Source organism: Gavialis gangeticus, unplaced genomic scaffold, assembly GCF_001723915.1.
Source record: "Gavialis gangeticus isolate Ggan-Ray unplaced genomic scaffold, GavGan_comp1, whole genome shotgun sequence".
In the NCBI taxonomy this organism is placed as follows: domain Eukaryota; kingdom Metazoa; phylum Chordata; order Crocodylia; family Gavialidae; genus Gavialis; species Gavialis gangeticus.
This window is the reverse complement of record NW_017728997.1, coordinates 1,073,054-1,090,183: the sequence shown is the minus strand read 5'-3', so window position 1 is coordinate 1,090,183 and position 17,130 is coordinate 1,073,054. Positions and strand designations below refer to the sequence as shown.

General features: G+C 43.4%; 2 protein-coding genes across 4 annotated transcripts in view; one reads left to right on the top strand and one right to left on the bottom strand.

Annotated features, from left to right (window-relative positions):
- SEC13 (SEC13 homolog, nuclear pore and COPII coat complex component) overlaps window positions 1-6,668 on the top strand; it is a 14,441-nt gene extending 7,773 nt beyond the window's left edge. The window contains exons 3-9 of the mRNA XM_019504665.1: window positions 863-978; window positions 1,702-1,853; window positions 2,801-2,934; window positions 3,200-3,333; window positions 4,107-4,227; window positions 5,105-5,251; window positions 5,795-6,668. Coding sequence (XP_019360210.1) covers window positions 863-978; window positions 1,702-1,853; window positions 2,801-2,934; window positions 3,200-3,333; window positions 4,107-4,227; window positions 5,105-5,251; window positions 5,795-5,905 — 915 coding nt within the window. The 3' untranslated portion in view covers window positions 5,906-6,668. The remainder of the gene's footprint in view (window positions 1-862; window positions 979-1,701; window positions 1,854-2,800; window positions 2,935-3,199; window positions 3,334-4,106; window positions 4,228-5,104; window positions 5,252-5,794) is intronic.
- Window positions 6,669-10,059: 3,391 nt separating this feature from the next.
- Window positions 10,060-17,130, bottom strand: part of MBD4 (methyl-CpG binding domain 4, DNA glycosylase) — a 12,320-nt gene continuing 5,249 nt past the window's right edge. Inside the window, exons 2-8 of one of the 3 annotated variants that reach the window (XM_019504662.1) lie at window positions 15,893-16,141; window positions 14,465-15,342; window positions 12,946-13,020; window positions 12,092-12,226; window positions 11,626-11,775; window positions 11,021-11,124; window positions 10,060-10,360 (exon numbers count right to left, since the gene is read on the bottom strand). In XM_019504662.1, coding sequence (XP_019360207.1) covers window positions 10,283-10,360; window positions 11,021-11,124; window positions 11,626-11,775; window positions 12,092-12,226; window positions 12,946-13,020; window positions 14,465-15,342; window positions 15,893-16,141 — 1,669 coding nt within the window. In that variant the 3' untranslated portion in view covers window positions 10,060-10,282. Of the gene's footprint in view, window positions 10,361-11,020; window positions 11,125-11,625; window positions 11,776-12,091; window positions 12,227-12,945; window positions 13,021-14,464; window positions 15,343-15,892; window positions 16,206-17,130 lie in introns of all 3 variants that reach the window. The other 2 variants (XM_019504663.1, XM_019504664.1) reach the window with 2 other exon arrangements.

Genomic DNA, 17,130 nt, shown 5'->3' with positions numbered 1-17,130 from the left:
CCCTCAAAACAGCCTGAGGACCGTAGTTCAAACCAACTCCCTGGGGTTGGTTTTCCTGGACTTTGAGTGGCCCCACCCCGCTCTGTTTATCTTTTCAAAACCCAAGGGCAGGGGCTACACAATCATCAGTGATTGGTAAAACTGTGTAGGGGAGGTGGATCAAAATTTTTGTTCCCATTTGAAATATAAAGAAACCAGAACCAAGATTAAGTAATTTAGCAAGGCCAAGAAGAGTCAGTGGTAGAGAATAGAAGCCCAGCGCCCTGACTTCTTGTCTCAAAGCACTGGGTTTGACTACTTGCGGTAATTACCCTATTGCAGGGGTTTTCAGCTTTTTGGGTCACTGTACCCCCAGTGACTGGATGCGGGGGGGTGGAGTTAGGGGGTGGTGTGTGGCTAGGCACCAAGTGGGAGGGGGCCAGAGTGACGCACAGCTAGACGCTGAACTAGGCGGGGGAGGTGCACCTGGCCAGCTGCCAAGCACGGGGGTAGCGCGTGGCCTGATGGGGAGTGGCGGCAGGTGCCACATTTGACTTTCCCCTGCCTCCTGTATCTGGCCAGGCAGGCAGCACCTACGCAGGATGGTGCATGGCAGCACTTCGTCCCTGCCTGCCTGCACCTACCCCCTAGGGCCTTCTCAAGTACCCCCAGTTGACAACCTCCGCCCTATTAGAGAGGTGTAAACTATAGACATTAAATATAATATTGTCTACTTACTGCAAGAAAATAATTTGGAACAAATGACCTCCATGAACACAATAACTGAAGTCTTTTTATTGTATTGCTCTGGTACCTGGTAGGCAGTTCATGAGTGTTCCAGCCACTCTTGAAACTTAGTGGAAATCTGTCCATTCCCTTCCAGCATGATGCTCAGATGGATTATTATGGTACTCGGCTAGCAACCTGCTCCTCGGACAGATCTGTGAAAATCTTTGATGTAAGGAATGGAGGGCAAATCCTCATAGCTGATCTGAGAGGGTGAGTGCTTTAAATATCAAAATTTAAGTAATGTACTGACTGTTGACATAATACTTCAGTCATCTCTCTAGTGAGGAAGGGTTTGTAAAAACTGATGTGCAGCTACTCGCCAGGTATGTCCACATGTTGCTGTACAGTGACTAAAAAATGGTGCAGTAACCGCCTGTACTGTCATATGGGCGTTGCACGCTTAAATTTCCCTGCTATGTCACCACAGCGGTGCGCTATAAGCGGGAAGTGTGCCACTATGGAGATGTAGCTAGCGAGCATGTGTAGACCCATGTGATCACTACATCGCTGTAGCGCACCCACCTTGTACTACACAGTATGTATCCTGGGAAGTAGTGTGTCTGGTTGTCTTTAAACTTGCATTACAGTGAATGGGGGAGAGGTGGAAAGTGAGTTACTTGTAACTCAGCTTTTACTCTCACTGAAACTTTGACCCCCACATTCCCAGAAATAAATATATTCCTAATAACTGACATGTGAGCAAACATTGGGAGATCTTATCCCAACTACTGTATCCTAAAACCAGTTCCATTGGCTAGCAATAATGCATAAGTTTCATTGTTCTTTTTTTCCCCAGCAAGACATCATAAAGGTGTTTACTTGAATTAATTTCAAACAAATATTGTTGTGAAACAAGCAAGAATAAAAGGGAATTATTCTCTCTCTCTCTCTCTCTCTCTCTCAATTGATGCTTTTTTTTTTTTTTTTTTACAGCCATGAAGGCCCTGTGTGGCAGGTTGCCTGGGCACATCCCATGTATGGAAATATTCTGGCTTCCTGTTCCTATGACAGGAAGGTTATCATCTGGAAGGAAGAAAATGGCACTTGGGAAAAGACATACGAGTACACAGGTCATGACTCCTCAGGTATGTGGTGGTCTAGGTGGACACAGAGGGTCAAGTTGAATCTGACTGAATTTTTTTCTTCATCTATTCTGTAGTATGTAAGCAACATATGTGTTCTCTGGGGACAGGAGAATGGCTCCAATAAAATCCTCTTTGTATCTTCTCCCAGGGCTGCACATGCTAGCAGTAGCTTTCCAGTCCTGATGAGAAGGGACAGTTTTTGGAATCTAAACACCATAAATCCACAGTGTGTTGTGTTGTGCTCCCACAAAGCACCAATCTGGTGCAAATACACGAGAACAAAAGAGCTGATAGTGATTTTTCCCCTTTGCTTGCTATATGTCATAGCAGAGGTCTGCTCTGGTCAGCTTTTGAAGTTGATGCTGAACATTCAGTTTCTGTTCTAGGATCAGTGGTGTTCTCAGCAATGACAGGAAACTTAATATTTTGAACTCTGATTTAAAAACTCATCCCTCCCACTTCTTTATATCCCTTATTGGTTTTAAGGCAGCTTCTCGTTAACAGCAGGAAGTCAGACAAGATAAATGATTCTCAACCAGGCTGCCTTGAGATCCTTTCATGGGAACCACTGGTTGCCACGCAGTGTTAGTTAGGTCTGTTACGTGTGCAGACATGATTCATAAGACAAATCCAGAATTTTCAAATAGGAATCCATAGTGATAAAAACATTCTGACCTGTTGTAATCTTCCTGAGCTCTTTGCAACAGAAGAATTATACTGTTTTCTGTAGTCTAGAAAAGAGAAAACCAAAAACTGGATTTTTATGATAGGTGCCTCAATTCTGTCAATGTGTGTCTTGGGTCTAAAAAGGTTGAGAATCATTGGACTAGATGATTAAAGAAATACTTTTTATTAACATTTTTTAATTCAAGTCACCCATTCATGGCTTCCAGTGTTTTTGCAGCTGGTCACTTTTATGACAATCTTGTATTTACTATTTCTGACAGTGAATTCTGTCTGCTGGGCACCACATGACTATGGATTGATCCTGGCCTGTGGGAGTTCTGATGGGGCCATTTCGTTATTGAGTTACACAGGTGATGGACAGTGGGAAGTAAAAAAGATCAGCAATGCACATACCGTAAGTGTGTGTCTATAACATATGTGTTGCCATATAGATAAATGCCGTACCCCAAAGAGTCTAGGTAAAGAGAGAACAAAGTGATGTACTGGTGGCAATAGGTGAGTTTCCTAGGATAAAAGAATGACAGTTTTTTTTTATGTTAGAAGTAAGCATTGGGGGGGGGAGTTGCTTTTTGTGGACATGTGATAAAACATGGTGACCCCAAGCAGATTAGATTTTTAAAGGGTAAAAACTTTAACACTCAGATTCTGTTCTGGCACAGATTGGGTGTAATGCTGTTAGCTGGGCCCCTGCTGTTGTACCTGGAAGCCTTATAGAGCAGCCATCAGGCCAAAAACCAAACTACATCAAAAGGTTTGCATCAGGTGGCTGTGACAACCTTGTCAAGATCTGGAAGTAAGTGTCCCATCATCTGACATCTATTCTGCTTCCTTCTAAGGGATCAGTTCCTTTGTTGATCCACTAGATGGCTTGCTAGAAGCCACTTACCACAAATAGTAATTTAAACAATGCCATGTTTTCCCGTTGCTTAAAAGTGTCTGTCTTAGAGGATGTTGAATGGAGATGGCTCTCTGATATTTACATCTTCTCATGGGCTAGTTCTCATTCAAAAGATCCTCTTTCACTTCGTATCTCAGGAAGCAAATACTTCCTTTGTGATTTTTAATTTTCCCTGGCTGTGCTGAAAGCAGTAGCAATATACAGGCAACCCTTGCCATTCACGGGGATATGTTCTTGAGATCCCTACGAATGGCAAAATACATGAATATGGCACTGCGTTCATGAACACAGTGGCCCCGGTGACTGGAGAAGGGCACGGCTGTGCTGGCAGTGGCAGGAGCCCGGCGGTGGCAAGCACAGCACTCCCAAGGAGCTCCTGTAAGTGTATTTAAGATGTGGGTTCGGCATTCGCAAATATTTAAAACCACGAATGCTAAACCCACGGATAGTGAGGATTTCCTGTAATTCCAATTCTGTATGTAGGCTATTGAAACTGAATTCTTTTACCTCTTGGGTAGACCCCTCAGGTTAAACATAAGGAAGTGGGTGAGGAGCATTTGTGTTTCCTATTTTGCGGCTAAACTGGCCACTTTCAGTATTGAGTACATTGCAAAACGGTGCTCCAAAGTGGGAGGCAGAGTAGACGTGATTGTTTGCTACCCCTTCAGGGAGGAGGATGGCCAGTGGAAGGAAGAACAGAAGCTGGAGGCTCACAGTGATTGGGTCCGAGATGTAGCTTGGGCACCCTCCATAGGCTTGCCAACAAGTACCATGGCTAGCTGTTCACAGGTAAGACTGTCACTGAAACAATTAATATGCTGGTTCTGAATGCTCTCATCTGTGTAACCATTCATGTGAAACGAAGTCAAGAGGTGTTAGAGCTATGGTAGATATAACAAATCATTCTGAGGAGGTGCTGGCAGTTATGTATGCGTGTAGGTTTCTGGCTTTCCCTTCTGTTAAGAAAATGATCTATAGAACTGAAGAGCTTAGATCTGTAAGAGACCTTATTGGACAAAGGAGAGGAGTGGCAGCGGAGTCTGGCAGTCTTATTTTCCTTGTAGGCAGGGAGGGTTCCACTGTGATTGTGCCTTGAGAAGGGGAATGGACTAAGATGACCTCCAAAGACCCCTTTCATGCCTACTTTTTCAAATGTTGGCTCTGTGCTGAAAGGCTCTTGGTGACTCTGGGTCAAACATGCCCAATTCACAGAGAAAAATACTTTCTCTGATCTTCAGGGCTGCAAAATGAGGGTGGGGTCTGTGAGACCTTCTTTCTGGCTCAGACATCCTCACCAAGAATAAAGGTTCTGTAGTGGTACTTATTGAAGCAGCTGTTGCTGCTCATGCTGGGGAAGAATCCCCCTCTCTCCTGTAGCTGGATTGGGTCTGTAAGCTTGGCAGACATAGTAGTAAGACATTAATTTAGGCCAAAAGTTAGATGATATGGCTTATTCTGGGAGCAGATCTTTCTTCCAACCTACTCTTCTGATTGCATGTGGTTTTTAATATTTCTTAATTAGACCATGTAAAAATACTCAGAACTGTGATTGGTATGTTTGTTCAAAATAGCTGCTTTTTGAAACAAACAGTATGTCACTGCATAGCCTCATTTTGGCATTGCCAAGGACAGCCATTGGTCTAACAACTTCTTTTGCTTTATCTAGGATGGCAGAGTGTTTATCTGGACATGCGATGATGCCTCTGGCAACTCATGGTCACCAAAGTTGCTACACAAGTTCAATGATGTTGTCTGGCACGTTAGCTGGTCTATCACTGCAAACATTCTTGCTGTGTCTGGAGGAGACAACAAAGTGAGTGTTGTATCTTAGAGCTGGCTCTTGCATGCAGATAAATAAGTGAACACAGTGGACAGTACTAGTTTAGTCTCTCAGCCAGCATCAAGTCTTTGTCCTCATCTTGGCCCCAGGGGATGCACAAGCCACTCTTCCTAATGGTATACTTCTTAATGCCAGTTTGAAAGTAGGAATTGTTTTCATGCAGTAGAAGCATTTTAAATAGCTCTATATTTTTAAGATAAGGTAAGATTGAGTATTTTGAAGGCAAATTATCCTTCCAGGATTCCAGTGTACCTAGAGTGGGAGCATGGGTGTAGTTTGATCAATAAACAAGATACTTATTGACCAGTAAATGAGGTTCTTTCCTCAGCTGCTTTATATGTATTAAGAATTAGGGATGTCATCAAATGCTCATTAAAGAGCAGCATCACCTGAAATTAAGAGTATGTGGAAACTTTTTGAAAAGCTTTAGAAAGGGAAAACTTCTCTGTGCATTGGACTCCAAAGCAGGGGAGTGGAAGGTATTGTGTTAAGATCTACTTCATATTTTGCTTCCAGGTCACTCTATGGAAGGAGTCCGTAGATGGATTGTGGGTGTGTATCAGTGACGTCAATAAAGGCCAGGGAGCTGTGTCTGCTATTACAGAGGGTCAGCAGAATGAACAGTGACAACTGGATTAACAGCAGCCTAGGCACAACGTGGGGGACTACGATCACTAAATCCAATTTGGCTGGCCTTTCTCAATCTGATATCCAATCTGATGAGCATTCTGTAACCATTATTGATAAACTACAGTGATCGTCAGCCTTAATTGACATTTGTCTGAAATTAAAGATGAACTACATTTGAAAATGCAGTACTCTGTACTGTTTCTCCATTATATGTAATCCCCTCATCACAGGATTGAGTTCTCTCAGATGTACCAGGATCCGACTTCCTTTTTTGCTGAAGGACTTTGGCACGTGAGAGTGGGGCCATCACTGCTCAGCACTGAACTGCGAGTTGTAGCTCTCCCAGATCATATTAGAAAGACATGATGTACGTATCTATGCAAAGTCCTGCATCCCCTTCTTTGGGGAGCTGGGAGAGCTTTCAGCTTCAGCTGTGATCTCACCATCCAACTCCTCCAAGGCCTTGAGCAGAAAGAGGAACTCAGATTTCAGTTCTTTGATGAAAGCAAGTTGGGAGGGAGGGAAGCCAAGAGACAGCTTTCCCATGGAAAGGAGCAGCAAGGTGTGCACAAGAGTGTTTTTGATTTACAGTCCATTAACTTGGTTAAAAGCTCTTATTTAAAAATCAGCCTCTAAATGATCTTAAAACTTAGATGTTAAACTGTTTCTTTTTTTAGCTACTTTTGTGTACTGGACCTCAGGTAACACTGTACTGTGTTTAGGTTTGAATTACAAAAAGGAATAAAGTCCTATTGGTTACGAAGTCTGGTGTATTGTACTAACCCTTTAAAAAAGGGAGTTATATTTGTAGCAGCTTTGCCATGGGTGTAGCCACAGTGTCCACATTTAGGCATTCTATACTTGTGTCTCTCATATGACCAGCAGTGATACTAGATCGGGGTAGGCAACATTTTTTGGCTGGACTGCCAAAAAAATCACAATGTCTACCTTGGAAGATGCCGGAGTGCCAGCATGCCAGAAAAACAAAATTGGGATTTCGGGGGGTGGAGTGGGGTGGTATGGTACATGGCAGGACACACTGCATGTTAGTATATTTAATAATCATAAATTTGCCTTTGTTGTGTACTTTTTTTGTTAAGCATGTTGCAGTGAGAGAGAGGGGGGAAAAAAAAGAAGAGAAAAAGGAGAGAGAACCAGGCACATATATGCACACAACCATATGTGCACAAACATGGAGAACTAGAACAGACACATGCGCGCACACACATCCAGAATCAGACACCTGTGGGTACACAGACCCAGATGCATGGGTGCACAGCCGGGCTGCCAGGCCACCAGATGAAGTCCAGCCCAACAATGCCCTGGGCCTGCCAAAGCCCCTGTGCTTCCCTGGGGAGCCAACCCCCAGGCTGCAGCATGGCCAGCTGAGGTCCCAGCCCAGAGTCTTCCCATCAGCCCAACCACTTCCCCGCTCCACACAGCTAAGCCTGCAAAGGTGTGGTGCTCCCTGGCAAGGGGCAGTGCCGGTCTCATCACAGTAGGGGGGCAGGGCCAGTGCTGGGCTTGGAGCAGGTAGGAATCGGGTGGGCTCAGCTGCAAACCCTGCTGTAAGCAGCCCAGGCTCTGTAGTTGGCAGCAGCTACCCAGAGCTGGGGCTGGCTACAGCCGGGAGTCTGCAAACAGCTGCATGCCTGCCTTGGAGTGGACAGTGGGGTGGGGGGGCCTCAGGCAGCACAACCCCAGCCTCCCCTGCTGCCAGCACACAGCTGATGGTGGGCTCCAGACCAGCTGCTTGTAGCTAGCATGGGCTCGGCAGCTGCAGCAAGCAGGCCACAAACAGCTGTGCCAGGCTCCACAGCTCCAGCATCAGCTCCATGCTTGACTGTGTGCAGAACAGACGAGAGGGATAGGGCCTGGCCCTGAGGCAGCAGAGCTCTCCTGCTGTCTGCTCTGAGGTACATGCGCAGGCACCACTAGCATGGAGCTGATGCCAGAGCTGTACAGCCTGGCACAGCTGTTCACAGCTGCCTTGCTGCAGCTGCCCAGAGCCCAGGCTGGCTACACACAGCTGCCATCTTCTGGGAACAGCCCAAGCTCCATGGTTGGCAGCAGCTACCCAGAACCAGGGATGGGGATGGCATGCTGAGCAAAACAGCCTTGCATGCCATGCTCAGCACCCATGCAGGTGGTTGCCAACCCCTGTACTAGATGGTTCCTTGGAAACCTTTTGACATGCTGAATACCATATGCTGTACTGGCTTCAGTTCATTGCTAAGGACCAACCCGTTAATGAGTCCCAGAGAAAGGAAACAAAACTTGGTGCACTTCATCTAATGCAATTTTCAACTTGGGTTGTCTCATCCTGTGAGAATTTTGTATTCTTCAATATGTGGTCTCTTGGGGAGATAAAACTTAAGGACTACAGGTTGTTGGTAAGTGCTTGGTTGTAGCCCTAACCACTAATGTAGTATCCCCAGGCTAAAACTGAATGCAGCCTAAGCATCTGGCTATACTTACAGCTGAAAGGCAATTGAAGTCAGTCCTCATGACTTCTTTATATTTTCCCACTCTTGAGGTCAAAAAAGGACAGCCATTGGTTAATCCTTCCCCAGTTGCTCAGAGGAGACATTGCAGAAGGATTTTACACTAATTCATGCTTGACACAAATATGTACCATTCATTTTCTGTGTGGCAACAGAATACATTTGTATAAGGAAGAACAAAGTTATCCAAGACCAACATTTCCTGCGACATCACAAATGTTTCTGGTTAAAAAGAATACATTTCCCTTCAATCTTTAAAATACCTTTGATATTAGCTGGTTCTTTTCACAGCACAGGTACTCAGTGTATAGGATCAGGGGAAAGTAGGCTGGAATGTCACAAGTTCATTTAGTCTAGCCCCCAGCTCAAGGCAGGATCATCCCTGACTACACAATTCCAGCATGTTTAATCTGCTCTTGAAAACATTCAAGGATGGAGATTCCATAACTTTTCTGGCAGGCTGTTCCAAGGCCTGGCCACCCACATAGTCAAAACAATTTGATCTCCAACCTAAATTTCCTCTGCTGCAGCTTGAGGTCATTGCCCCTTGTCCTGTCCCCTACACCCAGAGAAAAAAAAATCTCCATTGTCTTTATAAATTAGCTTTACAGCTAACAAAGCTTAAAATTCTGTTTCAAGTTAAGCACACGCCAAATTGGGCCTTACACTTTCAGGTGATCACCCCATTTTTACAAACTTTTTCAGTGGTTTCAGGAAGACCTAGGGAGATCCTTGGCTGCCCTGGCAGTTCCATTCTGAACTGGGGGCAGGCCTGACTTTCCTGTCTTTTATCTCAGATCTGCAAACTTCAGAACAGCCAAAGGCCTCTTTTTTAAAAGGAGAGTGTGCAAGAGTTTAGGTCTCAAACTTAGGTTTGAAGAGTGCTGTTATTTTCCAAAACATGGATCTGCAAAAGTCAGTCCCACACTGCACTGTTATCTCAACTGTTTCAAGTTTGAATCTGTTCAGCCTAACAGAAGGGTAGTTGGGGCTGAGAATGAAACCTGGGACTAAAGAGGTAGACTAAATTTGTGGGGGCTCCTGCATCTTCCAAAACTTGACCAATGTAAAACTGCTGAAGACAAACTGCTCCTTCATACTGGCTGTGTGGGGCTAACAAATGTAGCTGTCTGGTGGGACCCAGCAGTAGCCTGGGAAGGGTTTCCCTGTCTGGAGGTGCTAGCCTTAATCATGGTTTACAGAAATGATTCCTCCAGTTGTCCCCTGCTGCCAGCTACTTTCTTCTCCCTGGTACAGGCAACTCAGCAGATGCACCTCCCTGAGCTTGGCTCCACGTTTCATTTCTACAAGTCACAGTTCTTCAAGGATCCTCAGGGCTAGTTGTTGGGAGGTCCTATGGCTCCATACTAACCCCTTGCTCCTCATGTCCTCTGGCTCCACCTCAGCTCCTCCCACCTGGAGAGACTTCTGTAGAGGTGTTGGTGGGGGCGATAAACAGTGCCACAGATACAGCGTCTTCCTGCTGTGCTCCCTGGACAAAGATCTCCTGCTACCTGGACTGTAAAGCAACTCAAACAATGTTTTAGAAAAATAAAGTCACAGACTTTTCAGCCAAGGGTAGGACCCTGATAATGTGAAATGTTTGATGTCAGTGGGAGTTGAGTTTGTATTGAAAGAAAGGACTGCTTTTAAAAAGTAGAAACATTTATTTAAAAATATAAAAAATTAGTTATCAACATTTAATTACAATAATTACGTACACTGCAAAACATATTTGACAAAAATACTGGGATCCAAGCACTCAATGATCAGAACTGCAAGTGTGTAGAGCAGACATTTCCACTTCATTTTACTGGAATATGAAGAAAGAGCCAAGGAGTTAAACACTGAAGCTAGTTGAACAAAATTTTCAATCAAGGCTCAGTTTTGTGTAGTTTTCCCAGAGCCAGGCATGATATATATTTAATTTGTGATCTTGTGGGCGTACCTGAAAGATAATCCAGGCATTAGATTTAATGTTTAATCAAAAAGTTTTGTATTAAAACACTCTGTAGCACTGAAGCATGTCTCTGAGAAGCCTCCACACTCAGCTCCAACATGCAGAACAAGGATAAGAGTGCAGCATGTTCCTGAAATAAGGGGAATAATGTCTGATCACCTACGCGATAGTACTTGCACCAACTGAGAAGCCAACTTATATGATAATCTTGCTGTATTGAGTACAACTGCCATGCCCAACAACTTGTGAGCAGGAGAAAGGCCTGGTGAGGGTGTGGAGTTTGGACAGAGTGGAGAGAGAGGAAATAAAGGTAAGTCAGAGAAGACAGTAGGCATTAGAGCTGACATGTAGAAAGGATACTCAGACCTTTGCACAGGGCGGATCCAAGAAATGTAAAAATAAAGCAGGGAATTAAAGAAAACTGACAAATTTAGGGCAAGAGCAAGTGTTTCTAAGATCAGGGCCTTAAAAGTATTCTGCAAGTTCTTCCTTGTTTCAATCTGAAAATTGATTATTTTGTCTTTGTTTTTGTTTTTAATCCCCACGGTTATGCTGAACAAAGCCAAAGCCAGCTGATGTCAAAGGCAAGACTCTTGCTGCCTTTGACAAACTTTGGATCCAGCCTATCTGAATGGCAGCATCACTTACCTCCTTCCACTCATTAACACAAAAGATTCTGTAGGAATCATTTCCATATTTTCCAATTCCATGCAGTTCAATAGGGTACTTCCATCGCTTGCTCAGATACTCATCTAGAGAAAATAATCCCATCCTTTACCACATGAAGACAAATGTACTTATTGAAAAGCCTCACAAGAAAATCCCAATAAATACTTCAAATCTGGACAAACCCTTAATTTTTTCCCCCATTAAAAACAACCAAAGTTCCCACTTTATATAAAACCTCTAAAACTTTAAGTTTTTTACATTAGCAACAGACGGAGAATTCAAAACAACCAGAGCTGGGGTTGTAATGCCATTTCCTTACTGACATCTATTTAGGTCAGTGGTGGCCAACTTGAGGCACAGGTGCTACAGGATATCACGTGCAGCCTCTGTATGTGACATGTGGCAGATTGAGGAAAGGACAAGTAGCAACAGCCTGGTCAGGGAGCGAAAAGCTGAGCAGCAGCTGAGGTAAAGCAAAGGGATCAGAATGGCATTCAGGGAGTTTGGGGCTAATTTGTGGCTTGCCTGCCAGAAAGGTTGACCTAAACCAGTGGGAGCCATTCTACCAAAATGTTCAAAATTACCTGAAAACTTGATAATGGTCTTCGCTCTCAGTTCATAGAGGCCAAGAGGTTTAAGCAACTCTGACACTTCCTTCCAGTCAGCTGTTCTTGTGACTTCAGGGGAAGGGTATTTCTCCAGAAACTCCCAGAGTGCAGGGATTGCCATTTTACCTAGCCAGAGACAATGCAGTGAATAAAGATGGTACTTTCCATTTGCAACTATTCTAACTATTTTGAATATCATTGACAGGGAGGAGCTACAAATCAGGTAAAGTTCTTCAGATTAATACGGCTTGGATTGTGTTACCTACTTTGCTCTTTTCATTATCATCATGAAAGCCTAACTAGCTAAAGCTCTGATCTTGTAACACCAGCCACCCTCTATAGCCCATCTCAGGCCTTACATAAGCAAAACCAACTTGCACAGACAATTACAAATGAAACTATTCTATCAAGACTAAATTCTGCATTGTATAATTCTGTTTACCTGCAGTTTTGTTGAGAAATATGGTTGCGATGAGGAGTTTCCAGGGATCATGAAAGAGTATTTCTTGGACCAAATTAAAAGGAGACCGAGGAGGAGTCCATTTTCTGAAGGCCTTCCGCCTAGGTGGGCTTGGAGCTACACACAAAGGCAACATAGAAAACCTTTATTGAAAAGTATATAGCAAATATTTCTTAAAGGATACTGGAGCAGATTCAGACCCATGGAGGCAATTAATGTCTTCTCTCTCACCAAACTGTGAGGGCATCTGTGGCCTGGCACTGACCATGAGGGCTTCCATAATTCACACCTGTTTCAACACTGCAGCGGTATAGAGCTGCCAGGACACGTCTGACTAAACGATGTATCCTGCAGCTTACCCAGGCCCCACCCTCATTATATACCCATCTTCTTTCCCTGTGGAGGTAAAGGAGACCTGGATCAGCATCAAGGCATACAGGCTCTCTATGAAGAAGGCCTTAGAGGTGCCCTACAGCCATTTGCATCATCTAAGCACAGAGTGGGTAGCTAGATGTGGCTGTCACATTTGATATTGAAGAAAAGGCTCTAAGGGCAAAAATGTACCTCGTTTAGTGCAGGATGTCTCAACTAAGACAGTAACTAAGAAGGACAGATAATATTGAGTAGAATGGTTGTGTGCTGTTGAGTTAAAAATTAGAAAAAAGCCCTTTCAGATATTCCACAACACAGCTATCAAGTGTGAATAATATTCAGATATGACCATCTGTGGCTGGATTAAGCCAGTAACACTGAAGGGAAAGACTCTATTCCCCCATACTCGTTCTTGATCTATCTACTTCCTCAAAACAGGCATCTATTTCTATAGATTGGTGTACCTTCTTTATTGTATTTACTGGAAAAATACGGGCTGGTTTTCCTTCTGTCCACCTGTGTTCTTGGGCCATAATCTTCTAAAAAGGAGAAAACACATTGGGATTATCATATGCATTCCGATCAAATGGAGAAAGACAGAATTAAGAGATTAATCCTCAAGCAGGTACTCTGAGATCCTTTCAGAGGTGAAGTGGGGTGCTACACAATATTAACACTGTTAGGTGTGCAAACATGAATCATGAGGTAAACAGGAATTTCAATAGGAATCCACGGTATTAAAAATGTTATGACAGAGTTCTTTGCAACAAAAAAAACTGTTCTTTTACTTTTCCACGGTCAAAAAAGCTAGGGAAAATTAAGTGGTATTTTATGAGGGATGCCTCAAGTCTAACAAGGGGTGCCTCAAGTCTAAAAAAACTTGAGGTATCCTGTTATATTTCACACATTATTTTCCTCTTTATATTGTGCATGAAATACAAACACTTGTACTGGCACTGCTGCATAGACATAAGCAGTGGATCCACTCCAGTGCCTAGTATATTTCAACATCTACTAAAAAAATCATCAAATGACACATCCTTAACATAAACCTTCAATGTAGTGAGCCCCTGGGGACTACAAAGGAGCATCAGAGATCTAAATTTGCTCCAGGAATTATTGTATTATCACCAAAAGGAAGCTGAACAAGTTTAGCTGTATTACTTAAAAGTAAACAAACTTCTCGAGTTCTCAGTATGAATAGAGCACTTACAGTACTAGACTGCAAACAAATTACCACGAGGAAAACAAGGCCAGAGATTTAACGTATAGGAGCTACTGTGTAGTAATTGTCTGTGTGTGCAGCCTGACTTAGTGGCATAGGTAAGTTATCCCACAGTAACTTATGTCTCTTTCAGAGAGGAGAAAGTTACCAGGGGTTAGTTTCATGTGGCTTTAGCACAGAGAAGCTGCTACCGTGAAAATCCCTGCCTTCCTTCACCTTATGGTAACCTTTTTGTGTACCTGTGCCCTTAGACACAGCAATATGTGATACTGTACAACACTAGAGCTAGAAAGGTTATATAGACTTCCATGAAAACACACAACAATATTAGCTACAGCCAATCGTAGAATAGGGAAGACTGAAATACATACTTCTTTTTTATTATTACTTAAAAAGCATGATTGACTGAATTCTAAAATAGTGCTCTGCTCTGAAATGCATCTACCAGTGATTTCCCACCAGGGTGCTACATTTTTCTTGGTTGCCTGGAGATTCTTTCCAGGGTGCCAAACAACGTTAGTTAAGTGTGCAAATAGGATTCACAAGAGAAATCCAAAGATTACAAATAGGAAACCAGAGGGTTAAAAACATTCTGACTTGTAGCCTTTCTGAATTCTCTGAACCAGAAAAATTGCTGTATTATTTTCCATAGTGAAAAAAAACAAGAGGAAATGAACAGCTGGCATATTCTGAGAGCTGCCTTGAGTTTAATAAGGGGTATCCTGTATCAAAAAGAGATAAGAAACACTGGTGTATACCTTTCAGCAATTTAACTGATGTCAAACTTTTCTTGCCACAAGGCTGTGAACTGCTGATTTCTGTTTGAGCATTAGATGTGAAGTCCTGGCTCTGCAAAAGCATTTCATCCTTCCCCTGCCCAAATTCTGATTCTGCAGAGTTCTCCTCAGAGTCTTTTGTAGCTGTATCATCAGAACTCCTCTCTGAGCAGGCTAACTCCACTGTGGTTCCTAATGCCTCTTCCGAGTGAGCTAAGACTGGTCCAAGATTCACCTCTGATTGCGAGCCTGAAGTCAGTGCGTTTCCCAAGTCTCCCCCACATTTTCCTGTATCCACATCATTTGAGTTCTGATCACCAGCTCCGCTACTATCAGAAGCACAAGCATTATTCTTTCTCTGGAATGTTTTGCTTTTATTTATTTCAACTTCTTGTTTATTACATGATACTTTTCTCTGTCTTTTGTTCTGGGTACAAGCTGGATTCTTCTTTTCTGACCTTTTTCTAGCTTTCTTAATTTGAACTCTTTTTTCAGTTATCCCATTTTCTTTAACTGCCAAAGAATCATCCTTTGGTTTACATTCTTTAACGACCAAGTCTTCTGTTCCCTGGGTGAATGTGAAAGAAATGTTTTCCTGTTCTTCATCAATAGTCTGAAGTAACTGAACACTACCACCGCCTTTACAATTTTGTGCACTACACTCTTGTTTTGTATTGTTAAGTTCCTTTTTCTGTATTGCGGTTTTCACAGCTTTTGCACTGCATTTTTTGGCTCTCACCTTGGTATTACTTTGAGCAGGAGCAGTAAAATCAAAATCTTCTGGTTTAAAACTGGTTTCTCCAGTTTTATGAAAATACTCTACAAGTGCACGTTTCGATCTTAACTTCATTCCTTCAGGACTGAGAAAGAAAGGTATATGATCAGTGATTACTTACTGTTTCTGTTTCTTAATCCAAAAAAATGCAATGCAGCCTCCTTTTCAAAACATAAGCTAAAATACTGGCTCATGTTGCAAGAAATAATCTAAACTAGTATTTAAGGAAAAGGAAGACTAGCTGGATACCTTTATAGATAATCTTTCTTTTAATAATTGATCAAAAATACTTGTTATAGAACAAGAAACTGTAATAATATCTTACACACTTGATTAAGCATTTTACAGTCTCACAACATGCTTCTAAGGCATAGAAATGTTTTATTTATAGCTTTGCATCTTATTAGTATGAGGCACAAAGTCATTACATGACTCATACTAAATCATGCAGAACTTTTCTCGACTTTAAGCTGAGCCTCACAGTGATCTGTGTGACAACTCGGGACAGAACCCAAGACATGCAACAGCAAGGCCTCAGTTCTGCAACACATACTTTCTGTCTAGTAGAATAAATCAAGGGCACGAACATTTAAATTACTGTGCCCCTTTAATGATGGATTGCTAGAAATGTTTACCTGATAAAATAAACATCATATTTTCCTGCAGTTTTGCCCGACTGTCTTTGCTTTGTGATCTTCTCCCATCCATTTGGAACGACTTTGTGACATGCAACAACCACTTCAGAGACAACAGCTGCATCTTCTTTATGCAGGAGACTGTTCTCTGCTATGGTCTCAGTACCTTTGATTTGTGAATCAAAATGTTCTTCTGTCTCTGTCACTAATTGGTTTCCTTCATCTTTTGTTTGCATGTCACTGAAGGCAAACATAAAAAGAAAATTTATCCTTCCAGAAAGGTTTTCTAATCAGAACTGCAATATTTCAGGAGCTACAGAGAACTGAAAAAATAACCAGAGAACGGTGAGGCAAGCCAACGGCCAGGCACTGCACAGATATTTGGATATGCAAGTTCGTGCTCATTCTCTCTGACAGCAGATGTCCGTAGAGCTACAGAAATAGCACGATCAGCCTTTCCTATGTGAAACAATCATATATATGTATATGTATACCTCCTTTTGAACATAAGCAGTTGCCCACCTGAGAGCCCAGGGGGTCTGTCACGTACCACGTGAGCATGCTGTTATTTGAAGACGTGACACGCGTGCCGGTGCCACGTGGGCCGGAGAGGAAGGACCTGCTGGCTTGGCTCCACAGCCTCTCTCTGATCCAGGCTCTTGGCGTGGCTCCGTCAGCAGACGAGGTGGTGCCTGAACAGCCCCGTGGGGCGAGGAAGGCACTTCTGTGCCCCTCACTTGGATCACAGTGAAGATGCCTGTAGGACCCTGGCACTTAGCTGCTTTGCTGAGGCACCTCAGCAGCACGTGGGGCTCAGGACCCCCTGGCCCAGCACCAGCTCCAACCTCCCCTCAGGGTGGCAGCGATGCCCAGAGCAGGGTGCGGGACCCCGGGTGCTCAGCACTGTCTGGGGGGAGAGGGGAGCTGTCCTGAACCGGGGGGCAAAGCCGCCATCAGCGTCCCTCGCAGGCGCGAAGCCGCACGTCACTTGTGCTTCACGTCACAGCACTAACGTCACTCCTACGTGTCCTCCCCGCTCCCAGCATCAACAAGAAATAAAAAGAATCAACCTTTTTCTTTTTGAAATTCTGTAAGTAACACAAGAAGCCCTGGATATATGTGGTTTCTTTATAGACAATTTCTGACTTATCACAAATATAGTCTGTGCCAATGGGCAGCCTTTCATTAACATAGATAAGCCACATGGGGCTTCATTGTCCTGAATTATAGAGCTGTTT